The sequence below is a fragment of the Salvelinus sp. IW2-2015 genome, unplaced genomic scaffold, assembly GCF_002910315.2.
Source record: "Salvelinus sp. IW2-2015 unplaced genomic scaffold, ASM291031v2 Un_scaffold1159, whole genome shotgun sequence".
Lineage (NCBI taxonomy): Eukaryota > Metazoa > Chordata > Actinopteri > Salmoniformes > Salmonidae > Salvelinus > Salvelinus sp. IW2-2015.
In genome coordinates, this window is record NW_019942758.1 from 30,493 (window position 1) to 45,870 (window position 15,378).

At 42.8% G+C, this 15,378-nt stretch overlaps 1 protein-coding gene across 1 annotated transcript in view; it reads left to right on the plus strand.

Moving 5' to 3' along the window:
- Window positions 1-1,062: 1,062 nt before the first annotated feature.
- Window positions 1,063-15,378, plus strand: part of LOC112069934 (ubiquitin carboxyl-terminal hydrolase 43-like) — a 48,282-nt gene continuing 33,966 nt past the window's right edge. Inside the window, exons 1-2 of the mRNA XM_024137333.2 lie at window positions 1,063-2,071; window positions 10,070-10,222. Of these exons, the coding sequence (XP_023993101.1) occupies window positions 1,436-2,071; window positions 10,070-10,222 (789 nt within the window). The 5' untranslated portion in view covers window positions 1,063-1,435. The remainder of the gene's footprint in view (window positions 2,072-10,069; window positions 10,223-15,378) is intronic.

Genomic DNA, 15,378 nt, shown 5'->3' on the forward strand with positions numbered 1-15,378 from the left:
ACGCCCTGACCAAACTAAAATAAAGACATAAAAAAGGAACTAAGGTCAGAACGTGACACTAACAGTACAGTAATATCTCCAACAGTGCAGTAATATCTCCAACAGTGCAGTAATATCTCCAACAGTGCAGTAATATCTCCTAACAGTGCAGTAATATCTCCAACAGTGCAGTAATATCTCCAACAGTGCATTATTAGATGAGGCATTCCATCAGAGGATATGATAGTGCAGGTGCAGTCTATTAGTGTGCCATCACCAGGGTGCAGAACAATCTCTGCCTAAAACAGTAGGGGGCTCCTACACACCTCAAAAAGATCATTATTTTCCGTTGGGACCATGTTGTAACAGAGGACATGCACCATAGCCTACTCACATCATGCCAATATAGATGATAGTAAAAAAGGAAAGAAAGGGTACTGTACAGTGTAGACCTTGAATTGCTCTGGTACAAAATAGGTTCAGTATTTGTTCATATAGGCCTACAGAACGCTTGTAATAGTTTTGATTAAACAATACACAATAGTCCTTATCGTGCATCTAATTATAAGGGAAGCTTATACGCCTGTTACTAAATGAGTGTCAGCAAGCTTGTTCAAGTTGTCATTAAGCCGAATATCCATCAGTTGTCCTGTCACTACGTGCGCCATCTTCAATGTGGAACACTTTAATAAATGGAACACTAGTCACKTTAATAATGTTGACATATYTTGCATTACTCATCTCAWATGTATATAYTGCATTCTATACTTYTCTACTGTATCTTAGTCTATGTCGCTCTGACATTGCTTGTCCATATATTTATATATTCTTAATTCCATCCCTTTACTTAGATTTGTGTGTATTGGGTATATGTTGTTAAATTCTTAGATATTACTTGTTAGATATTGCCGCACTGTCGGGACTAGAAGCACACGCATTTCGCTACACCCGCAATAACATCTGCTAAACACTTATATGTTACCAATGACATGTTATTTGATTTGATATAGGCTAAAATTGTAGGAGGGCGGGAATAACGCGCACTATCCACCAAACAGAAAACCACTCCAGCAGCGCTCGGAGTGGCGAGGGAGGGAGACATAAAGACCGCCAGCTGTTATATGCTCAAGCACCGTGTCAACGACGAGGAACTATTGAACCGAGGACCATGGAGTTGAAGACAACTCATCTACACGGTGGTTACTGGTTACAGGTGCCCGCTGCTTCACCATTTTACCAGCGAAACAGTATGACAAGGGCGCGCCGAGACCTGGCGGGAATTACCGGAATGTCTGAGGGACATTGTTTAGTCATGTGCCTAAACCACCGTATTGTCTATTAGCGGAGACCGGAGTGGTTTCGAGAGGAGGAGGGGTAAGGGCAGACAGGTAGGARTCTATTGCTTCAGTAGTTGTTTCGTTTTTACTTCTTGTTACCTGGTAAATAACCAACCACCATGGATARCCAYARGGAKARTAAGATGAGGAAACAGTCCATGAAAACCAAATCTACAAAACGCAAAGAGAAGAAATACAAAGCCGGGAAGCTTTTCAGRAGGAAATCGTTGAAGTCCGTTGGGAATTTTATGAGCAGGATACTGAAAACTTTGGGAACTTTGGCACACTTTGGCGACGTCGAGCCACCTGACGGTGAGGATGATGATGGCGGGTTCAGAGACAGCGCCGCGTGCACGTTGAGTGCCAACTCAGGGAATTTTAATAAAGATGAACTTCARGTCTCGAGGGAGATTAAGGTGAAGAAGAGCGCCTCAACTTTGTCTTCTCATGGATCTATAAAAGACAGGCTGTCGTGGTGCTATGGCGACAAAACTCCAGGAGTCCTTGGGTTGAAGAATCATGGAAACACTTGTTTCATGAATGCGGTGGTTCAGTGCCTCAGTAATACGGACCTGCTGGCCGAGTACCTTGGTTTGGAACAATACAAGTCTGATTTGTGTCATGGGAAAGTAAACGGAATTGTAAAAAACGAAGACGCTCAACTTGCCAGGGGTGAGGTGACCACACAGTTGGCATCCTTGGTGCGGGCGCTTTGGACCCTTGAATATACCCCTCAACTGTCCGTGGAATTCAAGGTGAGTCGCTTGTATAGAAACACTTCAAACACAGCTCATGTTTGAGGTTTAATTGGTTAATTTTCATAACAGTTCCCGCTCTTGTTCACCTAAGTTATGGACTTATTTATTGCCTCAGTGCGACTCTGATCATGAGAAATGTTCAAAGCTCGGAGCAATCGCGTGCTCACTGCTACAGTTTCCAGCGCAGCATTTAATTCTAAAAGGAATGGCATTTGCGAATTATTCAAAAATAAAATAAATATTTAACTAAAGAGAACACATCGTTCCTTTTACATGAGGGTTTGTCATAGTAATAACAGTAGGCCTATGTGTGGGCGGCTATATCAACATGTCAGACTCAACAGGTTTCCACTGGGCACAAGCTGGTTGAATCAACGTTGTTTCAACATAATTTGTCAACGTATTGTGACGTGGAATCTACATGGAAAATACATTGGATTTGGAAAAAGTCATCAATGTTGTTTTGAGGGTGAAATTGGGGTGACATTTCAACCACAGGATTATGCCATCATTGTAACCAATTGTCAACATAGACATACTTTGTATGTGCTAAAATATGTTGAATTTGTAACCATGTCAGATCTTCAATGTTATATCCACAATCAGCTAAATACAATAGGCTGGTGAGTTGATTTATCTACAGCCATTCATTTGGTCTCCCATCCAGGGTTTTAACCACGCCTAGCGTTGATATTTGTCACTGACTACTACCACTGTAGTCAGTGGAAGTAGTCACTGTCTACTACCTATTGTGGGAATGATTGAGAGCTCCTAATAACTAAATATATTCGCTGTTGCTATCAAAGTCATTCCAAAGGGTAGGTTTATATAAGTGGGTAAGTCATATACTGCATCATCGATGATACTATTTAGGCCTATATATCATTTACAAAGTCATCAACAGCTATTGTTTCAATTCAACACAGGGTTAAACTAAAAATAGATAATATATAGATTTGGGTGATTTCAAATGTAATCTTCAAGTTAATCATAAATATGTTGGATTCATCTCTATCTCAACCAAAAATCAAAGTTAAAGAATAGGATTAAATCAAACTTTATTTAAAGTGCATTTAAAGTTAGATTAGATTTAGTCTTATTCTTTAAACTTACATTTTTGGTTGAGATGGAGACGTGAATAAAACATATCAATTATTCATTTATAGACAAACTGGATATTGAATAGTGTGGTTGGCAACGCAACCAAATATCAACATTTGAAGGAGATTTATCTCTTGCTTGGATAGTTCCATCTGTGCAGCTGACTTAGTCTGGCTTTAATTACAGTTTGTCTACTAATTAATAATTTATATGTTGGATTCACATCTCCATCTCAACCAAAAATCTAAGTTAAAGAATAGGACTAAATATAATGTAATCAAACTTTAAATGCACTTTAAATATTGTTTGATTTAGTCCTATTCTTTAACTTTGGTTCTTGGTTGAGATGGAGATACGAATCCAACATATCAATTATTAATTTATAGACAAACTAGAATTAAAGCCGGGTTAAGTCAGTGACAACCAAACACAATTCAACATCACTTTTGCAAAACAGTAAATAGCCTATTAACTTGTCAACAAGTTAACTAATGATAGGTTCTCCAACTAAACCCAAAATAAAGTTTAAAGAATAGAATTAAGCCAGTGGCTCAGATGAAACTATCCAAGCATTAGATATCCTTACATTTTTATATTTGGTTGTGTTGTCAACCAAACACAATTCAATATTACTTTTGTTATACAGTAAAAAGCCTAAAGTCAAGGCTCTTACAAACTAATAACCACATTTATTCAACCTTAAAATGAGTATCACGTCAATGGTGACATTTTGAGGTTAGCCTACGGTAACAAAAAATGTCTTCTTATGTAATCATAGAAAGTGTGCATGTTTTAAGATAGCATGCAGAGGTCGCAGGTCTGTGGAGATCTTCACAAGTGCTATAATAATCTGTGCAGAATATCAAACAGCATTGATCGCTTGCACTATGCATTTTTTATGTAATCTCAACTGCAATCCAGGTCATTTGGTTTGTGGTTTTAGATGAAGCACAGTAATAACACATTTAGTTGTTGTATAAATACAAAATATCTGAGATGGTATTCGCCATTTGAACTTTGTTGTGCTTTTAAATGGTTGAAAGCACAGCGATAACACATATAAATGACCACTAAACCAAAAATCAGACATTGTTTTTCCAATGGAATTTGGTTGTGCTTTTAGATGGTTGAAAGCATAGTGATAACACATTGGGAATTCAACAAACTTCTGGCTGTCTTTATGAGCGAGTGAATAAAGGTTGAAATCTTATTGATCAACCTCTCAGCCCACATTTCCACACTGAAATGATGTGGTGTGCCTAGTAGGTTGTGACTGGAGGGAGTACAGCTAAGACCGGAAGCATTTTAGCTAACCCTACGCCTAACCCGTTTCCTAACCTTAACCTAGAGTAAGTCTCCTAACCTGCCACGTTAATTATCTTAATTAACCTGCTGCATAAATTCTCTTAGCCTGCTACGAAAAAGTAATTTCCGGTCGTAGCTGACGAAAAAGTAATTTCCGGTCGTAGCTGTACTCCCTCTAGTCAGAACCGACTCAACAGTTTTCACGTCCTATTTCCGTGTAAGCAGACAGGTAGCATTTCAGGGGAGGAGCCTGTGGCAATGGTAAAAACAGGTGAGACATGTACTAGAATTACAGGCAGTATCAAAACTCCCATATTATTGGATTAATATCGAATTTCGGGTTCTCTTTTTCTTCCCCCCCAACACAAACATGGTCCAAACCATGTGTCAATGCCTATTGCCTAATGACCATTGACCACACATCAGGGCACATTTGCTAACTAATACGCATGCTGTGTGTGTGCCCTGTGGCTCCCACCTGCCACAAACCCAGATGATGTGGCTTGTCTGCATTCCCTGGATGTCCTTACTGGGTGGAAGGGAGCGGTACTTCACATGCATGGGTGGTGCACTGAGTTTACCGAATGCTGATGAGAGTGAGCCAGACCAAGTCAACACAGTGGTCAGGGATTGCCAGGAAAGCAGGCCAGAGTCCCAGACGGCTGAGTCAGCGCAGGTGTCTGTCTGGCCTGATGATGTATGAATATGTATGTCTATGGTCTGGCCCCACAGGGGACACCTGTGGCTGGTCATCCAGGGGCACAGTGCCCAAAGCTAATACCCCTGGGCCTGGGTGAATGACATTGCTCACTCTCATTTACTGGAACCTTTGGACCTATGCTGCAAATATAGATGGTACCAGAATTCTGTATTAGAACATTTTGATTTGGTTCGGCTCATTATAGGCTCTAAGCTAATTATGTTTCTAGCAGTAATTTGTGGAAATCGAACTGCGATGCAAAGATAGAGGGCTATGAGGTGAAGGATTTCATAAGCTTCAGAACAGGTAGGGCAAAGTGAGATACTTTTTGAAGTTTATACGTTATGTTTTGTGTGCAGTCTCTCGGAATGTAGTACTCAGATCTATTGAATAATCAACTGCACTTGGGTATAGGTATTCCCATTCATTCATTTTCATTCATTCCCTCCTATCACTGCAGTTATAAGGATGGCTTTGACTTGAACAATACACCGATTTCTATCTGTTCGTCCTCTTTGATTGAGATGAGGATGTTTACTGCTGTAGCAGTGCAGCCAAGTGAATTTAGCTTGGGAAAGGTGGAGACCCCCTACTGAGCATGCTCCACTGGTGCGTATGGAGAGTGCAGCAGTGAGCTCCAAAACAAACAAGACATTGTGTTGGTGAAAGACAGGAAAAGACCCACCCATCCATTTACTCCTGTCCCCTGTAGGAATGGTACTAGTTTGTGATGAGGAAGGATTCTCCACAGTGGTTCTTTGACAGCTAATGGTTGTTGTCAATGTCAGTGTGCTTTTAAAGAGCACTAGTCAGAGGCATTGGCCTGGTGAACAAGTTCAACAGTGACTGAGCGAGGATAAAAGTTGGCTCTGCGAGCTTTTCCCTCCCCTCACTTTCCTTGCTGAGTCTGGAGGTGGTGGTTGTATCATGTTTCTCCATGACTCCTGTGTAGGCGGTGGTGGGTGTGAATGGGTGTCATGTTGGTTGTTTTGGAGCACAGGCAGAGATTCAGTGTTTGTGTTTTCCTGTCTCTGCTGTCTTTCAAGAGCTACGGTACTCACACACACAGTCTCTCTCTCTCTCTCTCTCTCTCTCTCTCTCTCTCTCTCTCTCTCTCTCTCTCTCTCTCTCTCTCTCTCTCTCTCTCTCTCAATATTTGCCTTTGAACTCAGAAATTGTCAGAGCACTACTACTTCATTTTACCCCCAAAAAGCTCTAACAAAACAATATAGTGAGACATATGTCTGTGATATGGCTATGTAAGTCCTGCAATTTGAGCGCATTTCCGCTGGATGTATTCACCACCATGATTAATGGTCTAGGTTCAACGGGGGGGTAAATCAATTTCAACTACACTAGGCTATAAGAGCGCCCAATCTCCCCACTTTATCTTAGTGAAGGGAATGGCACAGAAACCATTAAAGGAGCAATCTGCAATATTTACAGCTGTTCAGTGGTCATTTTAATTAATGATATACAGAACACCCATTGATTATTGAAGAAAACATCACAAATGCCTCATTTTATCTTTATTTAACTAGGCAAGTCAGTTAAGAACAAATTCTTAAAGACAGCCTAGGAACAGTGGTTTAACTGCCTTGTTCAGGGGCAGAACAACATATGTTTTACCTCGTCAGCTCGTGGATTCAATCTTGCAACCTTTCGGTTACTAGTCCAACGCTCTAACCACTAGGCTACCTGCCATCCCTCATGAGCTTAGTACAACTGTCTTACCCCACCATATCCCAAATTATAAGGTTATTTTGCTCCATTGTTCAGCTTTATTGCAAACTACGTGGTAGGGCTGCCGTTTGGCCAACCCAAGTATGTACTAGTGATTGTGCCTTTAGGATACAGTAAAAGCGCAGGCCCTCGTTCTTCCCACACAAATGCATATTTACTGCCTCCAATATAGGTCGTGGAGCCTGCGTCCCAAATGGCACCCTATTACCTACAAAGTGCACTGTTTTTTACCAGAGCCCTATGGGCCCTGCTCAAAAGTAGTGCATTTTATAGGAAGTACGGTGCCATTTGGGATGCAGCTATAGGAGTTTAAATTTCTCCATTACAATAGTGTTAACAGAGAGCCTTTCCCAGGCTGTAAACCACTCAGAGATGATTATGACCAATCGCAATTCATCCTTTGTTTCCTTCTCTATTCTTGATGGTAGTAAATCCCACATTAGGGACGTTGTCGCGGAGACGAGGCAGAGGCTTTGGGCTTTACTCTGTCGTCACACTGGCAGCATATCAGGAAGAGGATTTCATGTTATTGTAACGGATGTGAAATGGCTAGCTAGTTAGCGGTGGTGCGCGCTAATAGCCTTTCAATCGGTTACGTCACTTGCTCTGAGACCTTGAAGTAGTGGTTCCCCTTGCTCTGCAAGGGCCGCGGCTTTTGTGGAGCGATGGGTAACGATGCTTCGTGGGTGACTGTTGTTGATGTATGCAGAGGGTCCCTGGTTCGAGCCCGGGTATGGGCGAGGGGACGGACGTAAAGTTAAACTGTTTACTGTGGTTATGGAATAAGGTGCATCTTCACCATGGAGACCAGCAGTACCCTAAAGACAGCTGAGGAGTACAAACAGMTTTTAAAGAGGGGAGCAAATATGGTCTGGCATCTCCAGCTGTCACACAGTGACACACACACAAAGTCATAAATCATTCAATCCAACAAACTATGTATAAAACACATTTGACATTTCTACTTCTTGACATAGCAATCTTTGGCTATCCGATTCAAAATGTCCCAACCAACACATTTTACAATTTTTACCAAATAGGCTGGATTATTATTCCCATGCTCCCCGTGGGGACAGAAACACAGTATATCATGTTTGTTTTGGCACCTTCATGGCCAGTCATTAAATGTTAGTGTCAGGTGTCTAAGCTGTCTGTCTGTGATTTGGTTGGTTATGAKGATGATGATAAATGGAGGCTGATACAGGCTTACTCAAACAGGCCTCAAAATGAGAATGTTTTTCGTACTACTTTGGTGGGATTACGCCTCTATCTCCTCTCAGGCATAGGGTGGGTGTGAAAAGTAAAGACTATGTTGATATGTCTATGCAGATATCAAGGGGAATTCATTTGAACAAGAAGTGCAATCAGTTTTTGAAGGATGGGATGGGGTCCTTTCCTAGCAACAATGCTGCTGTGCAGACCCATTAACATGCCATAGTATCAGGATCACCTCTGGACGTCAACATTACAAAATGTGTGCACACAGCAGACCATAACCCCTCTCTCCAAGCCCTCCTTCTCTCAACCCCCTGTACTAATGAAGCCATCACAGCTCTGTGATGTCATCGGGTTTCTGCTTCCCAGACACAGCGGGCACACGGTAACCTTGGACACATCGGTTGCTGTCCCCACCACTCTCTCCGCCACCTCCGACTCTGTTTCCCCCTTTCCCTCTTACCCTTTCTGAGGTAGCAACATAACGTAACATAACTGCACTGTCCTTTGATAGGCAGAGAGAGTAACTAGGATTAGTGAAAAATGCTGTGTCCTAAATGGCACCCTATTCCCTATATAGTGCACTACTGTTGACCAGAACCCTTGTCAAAAGTAGTGCACTACATAGGGAATAGGATGCCATTTCAGAAACAGCCACAGTCAATATGCCCCTTTCGCCTCCCTCTCCCTCGGAGCGCCCCCTTCATAATGATTAAGCTCATTAGTGGTCCATCTCAGGTAGTAGGGAGGTAGGGGGCCTCCCATCCTGTCCCGTGTTTATATTTAGAACACTGGCGCTGTGATGCAGCAATTTTTTATGAAGGGTGGAGGAGCGTCTGGGATCAGGCTCTGTTACTCAGAGGGCGGAGGGAGGAATGGAGAGAGTGGGGGGGGAGATGGCTGGTGGGAATGGAAAGTAGCCACCTGGATGTCCTGATGGTGTTGTTGTTAGCTACACTGGTCACTGTCTCAAGGAGAGTCAGGGTTTGGTAGATTACTTTCTAAATGTTACAGTTACTAGTTACTTATCCAAAATTGTAATCAGTAACGTAACTTTTGGATTGCCCAAACTCGGTAACGTAATCTGATTACTTTCCGTTACTTTTGGATGACTTTACCCTTAAGAGGCATTAGAACAAGACAGCAATTATCAATCAAACACATTTGGTGTGTCATCGAAGACTTGTGGTCTCTGACTTTGGTCAGACTCGCTCAGGTAGAACAAACTTTAACTTTCCATATTTTCAATGCAAAATGTAATGTCATTGAGAAAACAGAAAGGTGTCTTAATATATACTACATGACCAAAACTATGTGGACACCTGCTCACCTAACTTCTCATTCCAAAATCATGGGCATTAATATGGAGTCGCCCCCCCCCTTTGCTGCTATAACAGCCTCTGTTCTTCTGGATAGGCTTTCCAAAATACTTTTGGTGGTGTTGTCTATTTTTTCGCAAACATCTTTTCTGAATTTAAAAGTAATCCAAGGAGTATCTGTAATCTGATGACAATATTCTTTCTGGTGGGGGGGGTTCGTTGTTGTTAAAAATATATATATTTTTAAGGAACTCAGTCTGGCTTTCAACTTACTCTTGATTGTTGTAATAGTAGACTGCACAAGGCCATGTCAGCTAACGTTTTTTTAGCTAGGTTTTTTAGCCCATAGATTTTGTAGTAATGGGGGGCCTGTGTGAAAACGTATAGAACCCCTGACGTAACTTGTTCCAGTTTTTTTCTGTTATCAGATAACATGTAACTGATTACATCTACATCAAATTTTGTCCGTGTTCGATATTCCCTGTTAGGTTTACCGGTCAGCCTGTAACTCTAAGGTTAATATCTTTGAGCTTCTACTGTAGTTTGTTGGAAAGTCGTTTTATGTCTTTTGTAATGTCCTCATCTGATTTGCTCCCCCCTGTCTGTCCCCAGAGTATTGTGTCCAAGTACGGCTCTCAGTTCAGAGGGAACTCTCAGCACGATGCCCTGGAGTTCCTGCTCTGGCTCCTGGACCGGGTCCATGAGGATGCCAACCCCACCACCAACAACAACCACAGCAGCAGCAAGACCAAAGCCAATGGAAAGGTAGGAGCAGACCAAACACTGTCACAAAGTTGTCATGAAGCCCAAAGACATTCAGATGTCACAGACATTGTCTTGTGTTGACAATGTCTATGACACTGTCAAAATAAGAACACCTGTCACCAAACTGAAACATCTTGAAAAATATTGATCGCTATTGTGATCGAACGGTCCTGACTCATGACACATTGTAGATATACTGTAGCCAACAAGTTCGCTGAGGTAAGGTTTTTGGCTGATGGTAGTACTATGTTATCCAACTGTGGCTGCAATCCAAAATGCAAAGGGCTCTCTGCATTCTACAGTAGCAGCTTCGTCAGTCTCAGCTGTGTGAGAGCAGAGGTACAGTTGCAGAGGCCAATACTAGCTCCTTATTCAGGTGGAAGAGTTGCAGAGGCTTGAGTCATCATATCACCTGGGTCCCACTCATGAGCACACACACGTCTTGCTTTGCTCATCGACTAACTTACTTTAGAGCGGGGCACGTACACACACACACACGTGCATAATGCAGGGTGGGGCCGTCGGGACGAGAGATTGCTACCGCTAGGGCCACCGCTGGGCCACCTCTGCTAAATGAATATAGGAGAAACACTGGACTAATAAACAAACTTGAGATTGAACTTGGTTAGCATGTATCAACATCTATTTCTTCGCATTCAATTGTGTCATATTGCAAGCCTTGGTTTTGCTCACAACCTAACCAGGTTACTCCTAGTGCAGTAGAGCAAAACCAAGGTTCCCATGAATGCATATTTCTATTCTCAAGAGATACAATAGAGACTCGTTATGAAGTGCTTGTCTCAATGACAACAAAGCAAATTCCACAGCATTCTGCAGCGATACGCCATCCCATCTGGTTTGCGCTAGTAGGACAATTTTTTTTCCAACAGGACAATGACCCAACACACCTTCAGGCTGTGTAAGGGATATTTGACCACGAAGTAGAGTGATGGAGTGCTGCATCAGATGACTTGGCCTCCACAATCACCCGAACTCAATCCAATTGAGATGGTTTGGGATGAGTTGGACCGCAGAGTGAAGGAAAGCAGCCAACAAGTGCTCAGCATTTTCAGGTCTCAGCATATGTGGGAACAGGTGAAGCTGGTTGAGAGAATGCCAAGAGTGTGCAAAGCTGTCATCAAGGCAAAGGGTGGCTATTTTGAAGAATCTGAAAATATATTTAAAATGTAGAAAATAGTAAATATAAAGAAAAATCCTTAAATAAGTAGGTGTGTCCAACCGTTTGACTGGTACTGTGTATATATATGTATTACAATAAACAAACATAGTCAAAAACAATAGACAACATAACTGCCTATTAACTGTCTTGATGAGAGGCGGGTCATCAGCTTAATGAGCAGGCCTCCTCGTTAGAAGAGTCGACCAATAGCACAGGCCGCAGGCTAAGGAATGAAGGCCCCACCGTGGGCCCTCTCCTCAGCTCCTCTTGCRTTGCCTGAAGAGAATAGTACAAAAKCACCGTACTTGTTATATTCACCCAGCCAGGTCACAGAAATCAATTAATGCATTTGAGGAAAAAGAGACACGGAATGTGTGGGATGAGGCCTCTWTAKAATCCCATTCCMTTKAYGACCCKGGTCCCTTTCTCAATGGGAATGATGAGTCTAGCCTCTGCGGCGTCTGAGTGTTGTGTCACTCATGGCTGTATTACTATTTACCCACCGGGGCCTCTGAAACGGGCCATTGTGTGTGTGTTTGTGTGTAGCAGGAGATGTTGTTGAAGTGGCAGCCTGCTGTGTGATGCCCCCTCTCATTCTCTCTCTTTCCATCCCTCTCCTCTCTCCTCTGTCTGCTGCTGCAGAGGGGAAGGGATCAGGGGAGGGTGTACCGCATTGGCAGAGAAAGCACGGCATACTATGACTTTTAATGTGGATGTGATCTCTAATATAATTGAATGTAAACACACATTGCCCCTTTAGGTTGTGCGATGGTTACAATGATGCCTCGCTTCGTTGCGCTTCCGTATCCCCTTTGGCTTTCGCTCATCTCCGGCCGCTATTATTAGCCAATAAAGCCCTTATTCTCATTGACTGCCATCGTGACGCCTCCTAACAGCTAATGCCTTTCTCTGCGGCTACACTATAGAGGTGGCCCTTTATGCCACGTCAACAGCTCAGGGCTCTGGTTGTCATTAGCCGTTGCTGAATCGTGGCTCCATAAAGCTGCTTTGCCGACGCCTCGGCCCGAGAAAGAAGAAGCTATTTCAGATGTATGTGTGATCCATTTCTGTTTGGTTGTAGCTCCATCTTTCTCACCTCCCTCGTCTCCTCTACTCTCCTCTCCTCCTCCGTCCTACTCTCTCTCCATTGACTAGTGTTAGAGCATTGATGGTGTGCATTGCGGCGTACAGCGTACACACAGATAGCAAATGGACAGAACAGAGGGATAGATGGATGGGTGTATGGATTGATGGGCTGAGAGAGAGTGAGAGCAGGACAGGATGACACCTCCGTCGTCAGAGCCTGTGAAACGGGCGTTTCAAGTGAGAGCAAAGAAGACCCAGATCAATCTGCTGACCTGACAGAAACCTGAGGAGACACATTCTGACCCTGCCTGCCTCTTTCACTGAGTGAATGGTACCTTTCTTATACAGTGAGCTCCAAAAGTATTGGGAGAGTGACACATCTTTTGTTTTGGCTCTGTACTCCAGCACTTTGGATTTGAAATGATACAATGGCTATGAGGTTAAAGTGGAGACTATCAGCTTTCACTTGAGGGGTAATTTACGTCCATATCAGGTGAACCGTTTGGGAATTACAGCACTTTTTGTACGTAGTCCCCACATTTTAGGGAACCAAAAGTATTAGGACAAATTCACCTATGTGTATTAAAGTTGTAAAAAAGTATTTGGTCCCATATTTCTATGACGCAATGACTACATCAAGGTAGTGACTCTACACATTTCTTGGATGCATTTGTTTTGCTTGTGCTTCAGATGATGTTTTGCCCAATAGAAATGAATGGTAAATAATGTATTGTGTCATTTTGGAGTCACTTTTATTGTAAATGAGAATAGAATATGTTTCTGGACAGTTCCACATAAATGTAGATGCTACCATGATTACGGATAGATAGTCCTGAATGAATCATGAATAATAATGACACAATACATTATTTACCATTCATTTCTATTGGGCAAAACATAATCTGAAGCACAAGCAAAACAAACAGCAAATGCATCCAACAAATGTGTTGTCACAAGCTTGATGTAGTCATTGCGTGCTAGGAATATGGGACCAAATACTTACCTTTTTACTACTTTAATACACATATAAGTGAATTTGTCAGAATGCTTTTGGTCCCCAAAAATGGGGGGACTATGTACAAAAAGTGCTGTAATTTCTAAACGATTCACCCAATATGGATGGAAATACCCTCAAATTAAAGCTGACAGTCTGCACTTTAACCTCCTCGTCAATGTATCATTACAAAGTGCTGGAGTACAGAGCAAAAATGTCGCTTTTGTAGCTCCTCCTCTACAGTAAATTTCCTTACAACTCTATAACTGCTTAGTTTCAACATCCTTACACATCCACTTTCTGCTCCAATTCTTCACTTGTCCCCCATTACACCCCACTTTTACTGTCACCTTTGCAAAACTACAAAAGACAAATTAGTGCAGCGTGTGTTTCTTTACAAAAGCATCTTTCAGAATGGATGGTCTGTATTTGAAGAATGCATTTCTGCATCATCTACATGGACTCACACCGGCCTGCAAGGCCCATAGAACAGAGCAGAAACCAAACCTCTAACCTAATGCACCTGCAGTCCTCCATTTTAAGATCAGTCCTCTGTTATTGGTGTATGGGTTCAGTAGCAGGGGCCTACTTTATGTGTTTTGGTTCAGCAACCGGGACCGACTATAACCTGTGGTCCAGCATACAACCAGCCATGTGACCAGCTGAGCCGGTTCACCTTCCTCAGCCAGTGGAAGGTTACGTAAGGAAGTCGGTCAACAGAGGCAGCTCAGTAAACTGACGTTTGATCAATTGCTGAAGGAAGCCAAGTCTCCTTGAACCAGGACCCATCGTAGTAGAAGGGGATTAAAGGGCCAGTTAGAAATAACGTGTGTGTCACATTCGTCCAACCCCTCAGGCTTGACAACAGTATTTCTCATAATATGAAAGTATCAGGCCTATCTAAACCAGTTTGCACAATATTCCTCTGGTGTCGGAATGAAAATAAATCAGACAAACTCACTTCGTTCGTATGCCACAAATGTGGCATAAATTTCCCTTTAGAATAGTTACATCTGGCAGTTGGCGTTGACCTCCCATCCAGTGAGTGGGCATGCCTGCCTGAGTGAGTGGTTTAAAAGCCGATCCATCTTACCCTCTCTCTCTCTATCCGTCTCACCCCTACGGACGGCAGTGGTAAACGATGCCGAGCATCCCAACACCGCTGCTAACTCACAGAGGCATTATCTCTGCATTATTCCATTTTAAACGTCGATAACAGCTGGCTTCTCACTCTGCGCCTGGGAGAGAGTTGACAGGGTGAGTGGATGGAGGGAAAAAAAGAAAGAAGAAAACACCAGCCTGGATGGATGGAAGCAAACTGCTTAGACTTAGACATTTGGTCTCTGGACGTTGTGGCAGCCGGCGAGGCGGCGATAGAACACATTATTGACAGACACAGAAATTGTGGGTTTGACATCTACGGATGTGAGGTTTAAGAGGCCCTGTTCTCCAGAGAAATGTGTTTGTTTATGATACAGATCAGACGTCGATGACAGGTAGACAGGTAGGGGTTGATGGATGCTGTATCKGATGTCTCCTGTCAGTTTTGCCCATTGGGATGTTAAAGCTCTGATACTCCTCATTCAGTTGTGCCATCAGACTTGACWCTGGCAGTCCGTCATATAGAGAGAATGGATCTACCATTGGACATCTCTGCGTTCCCTCTACTGCTCTGGAGCTAAATGAAGTCAGCTTTCCTCTCTTCTCTGTTGGCTCATTAGTGTTGTACATTGATTAGACATTGGTGTTCACAGGTTGCTTATCTTTCCTTTGTTCCCTCTCTCACTCTCTCCCTTTTTCTCCCATGCTCACAGTCTCAACTCTGCTTCTCCCTCTCTCTCTTTCTCTCTGTTTCTCTATCTCTCTCTCCTCTGACTCATCTCTCCACATGTCTGT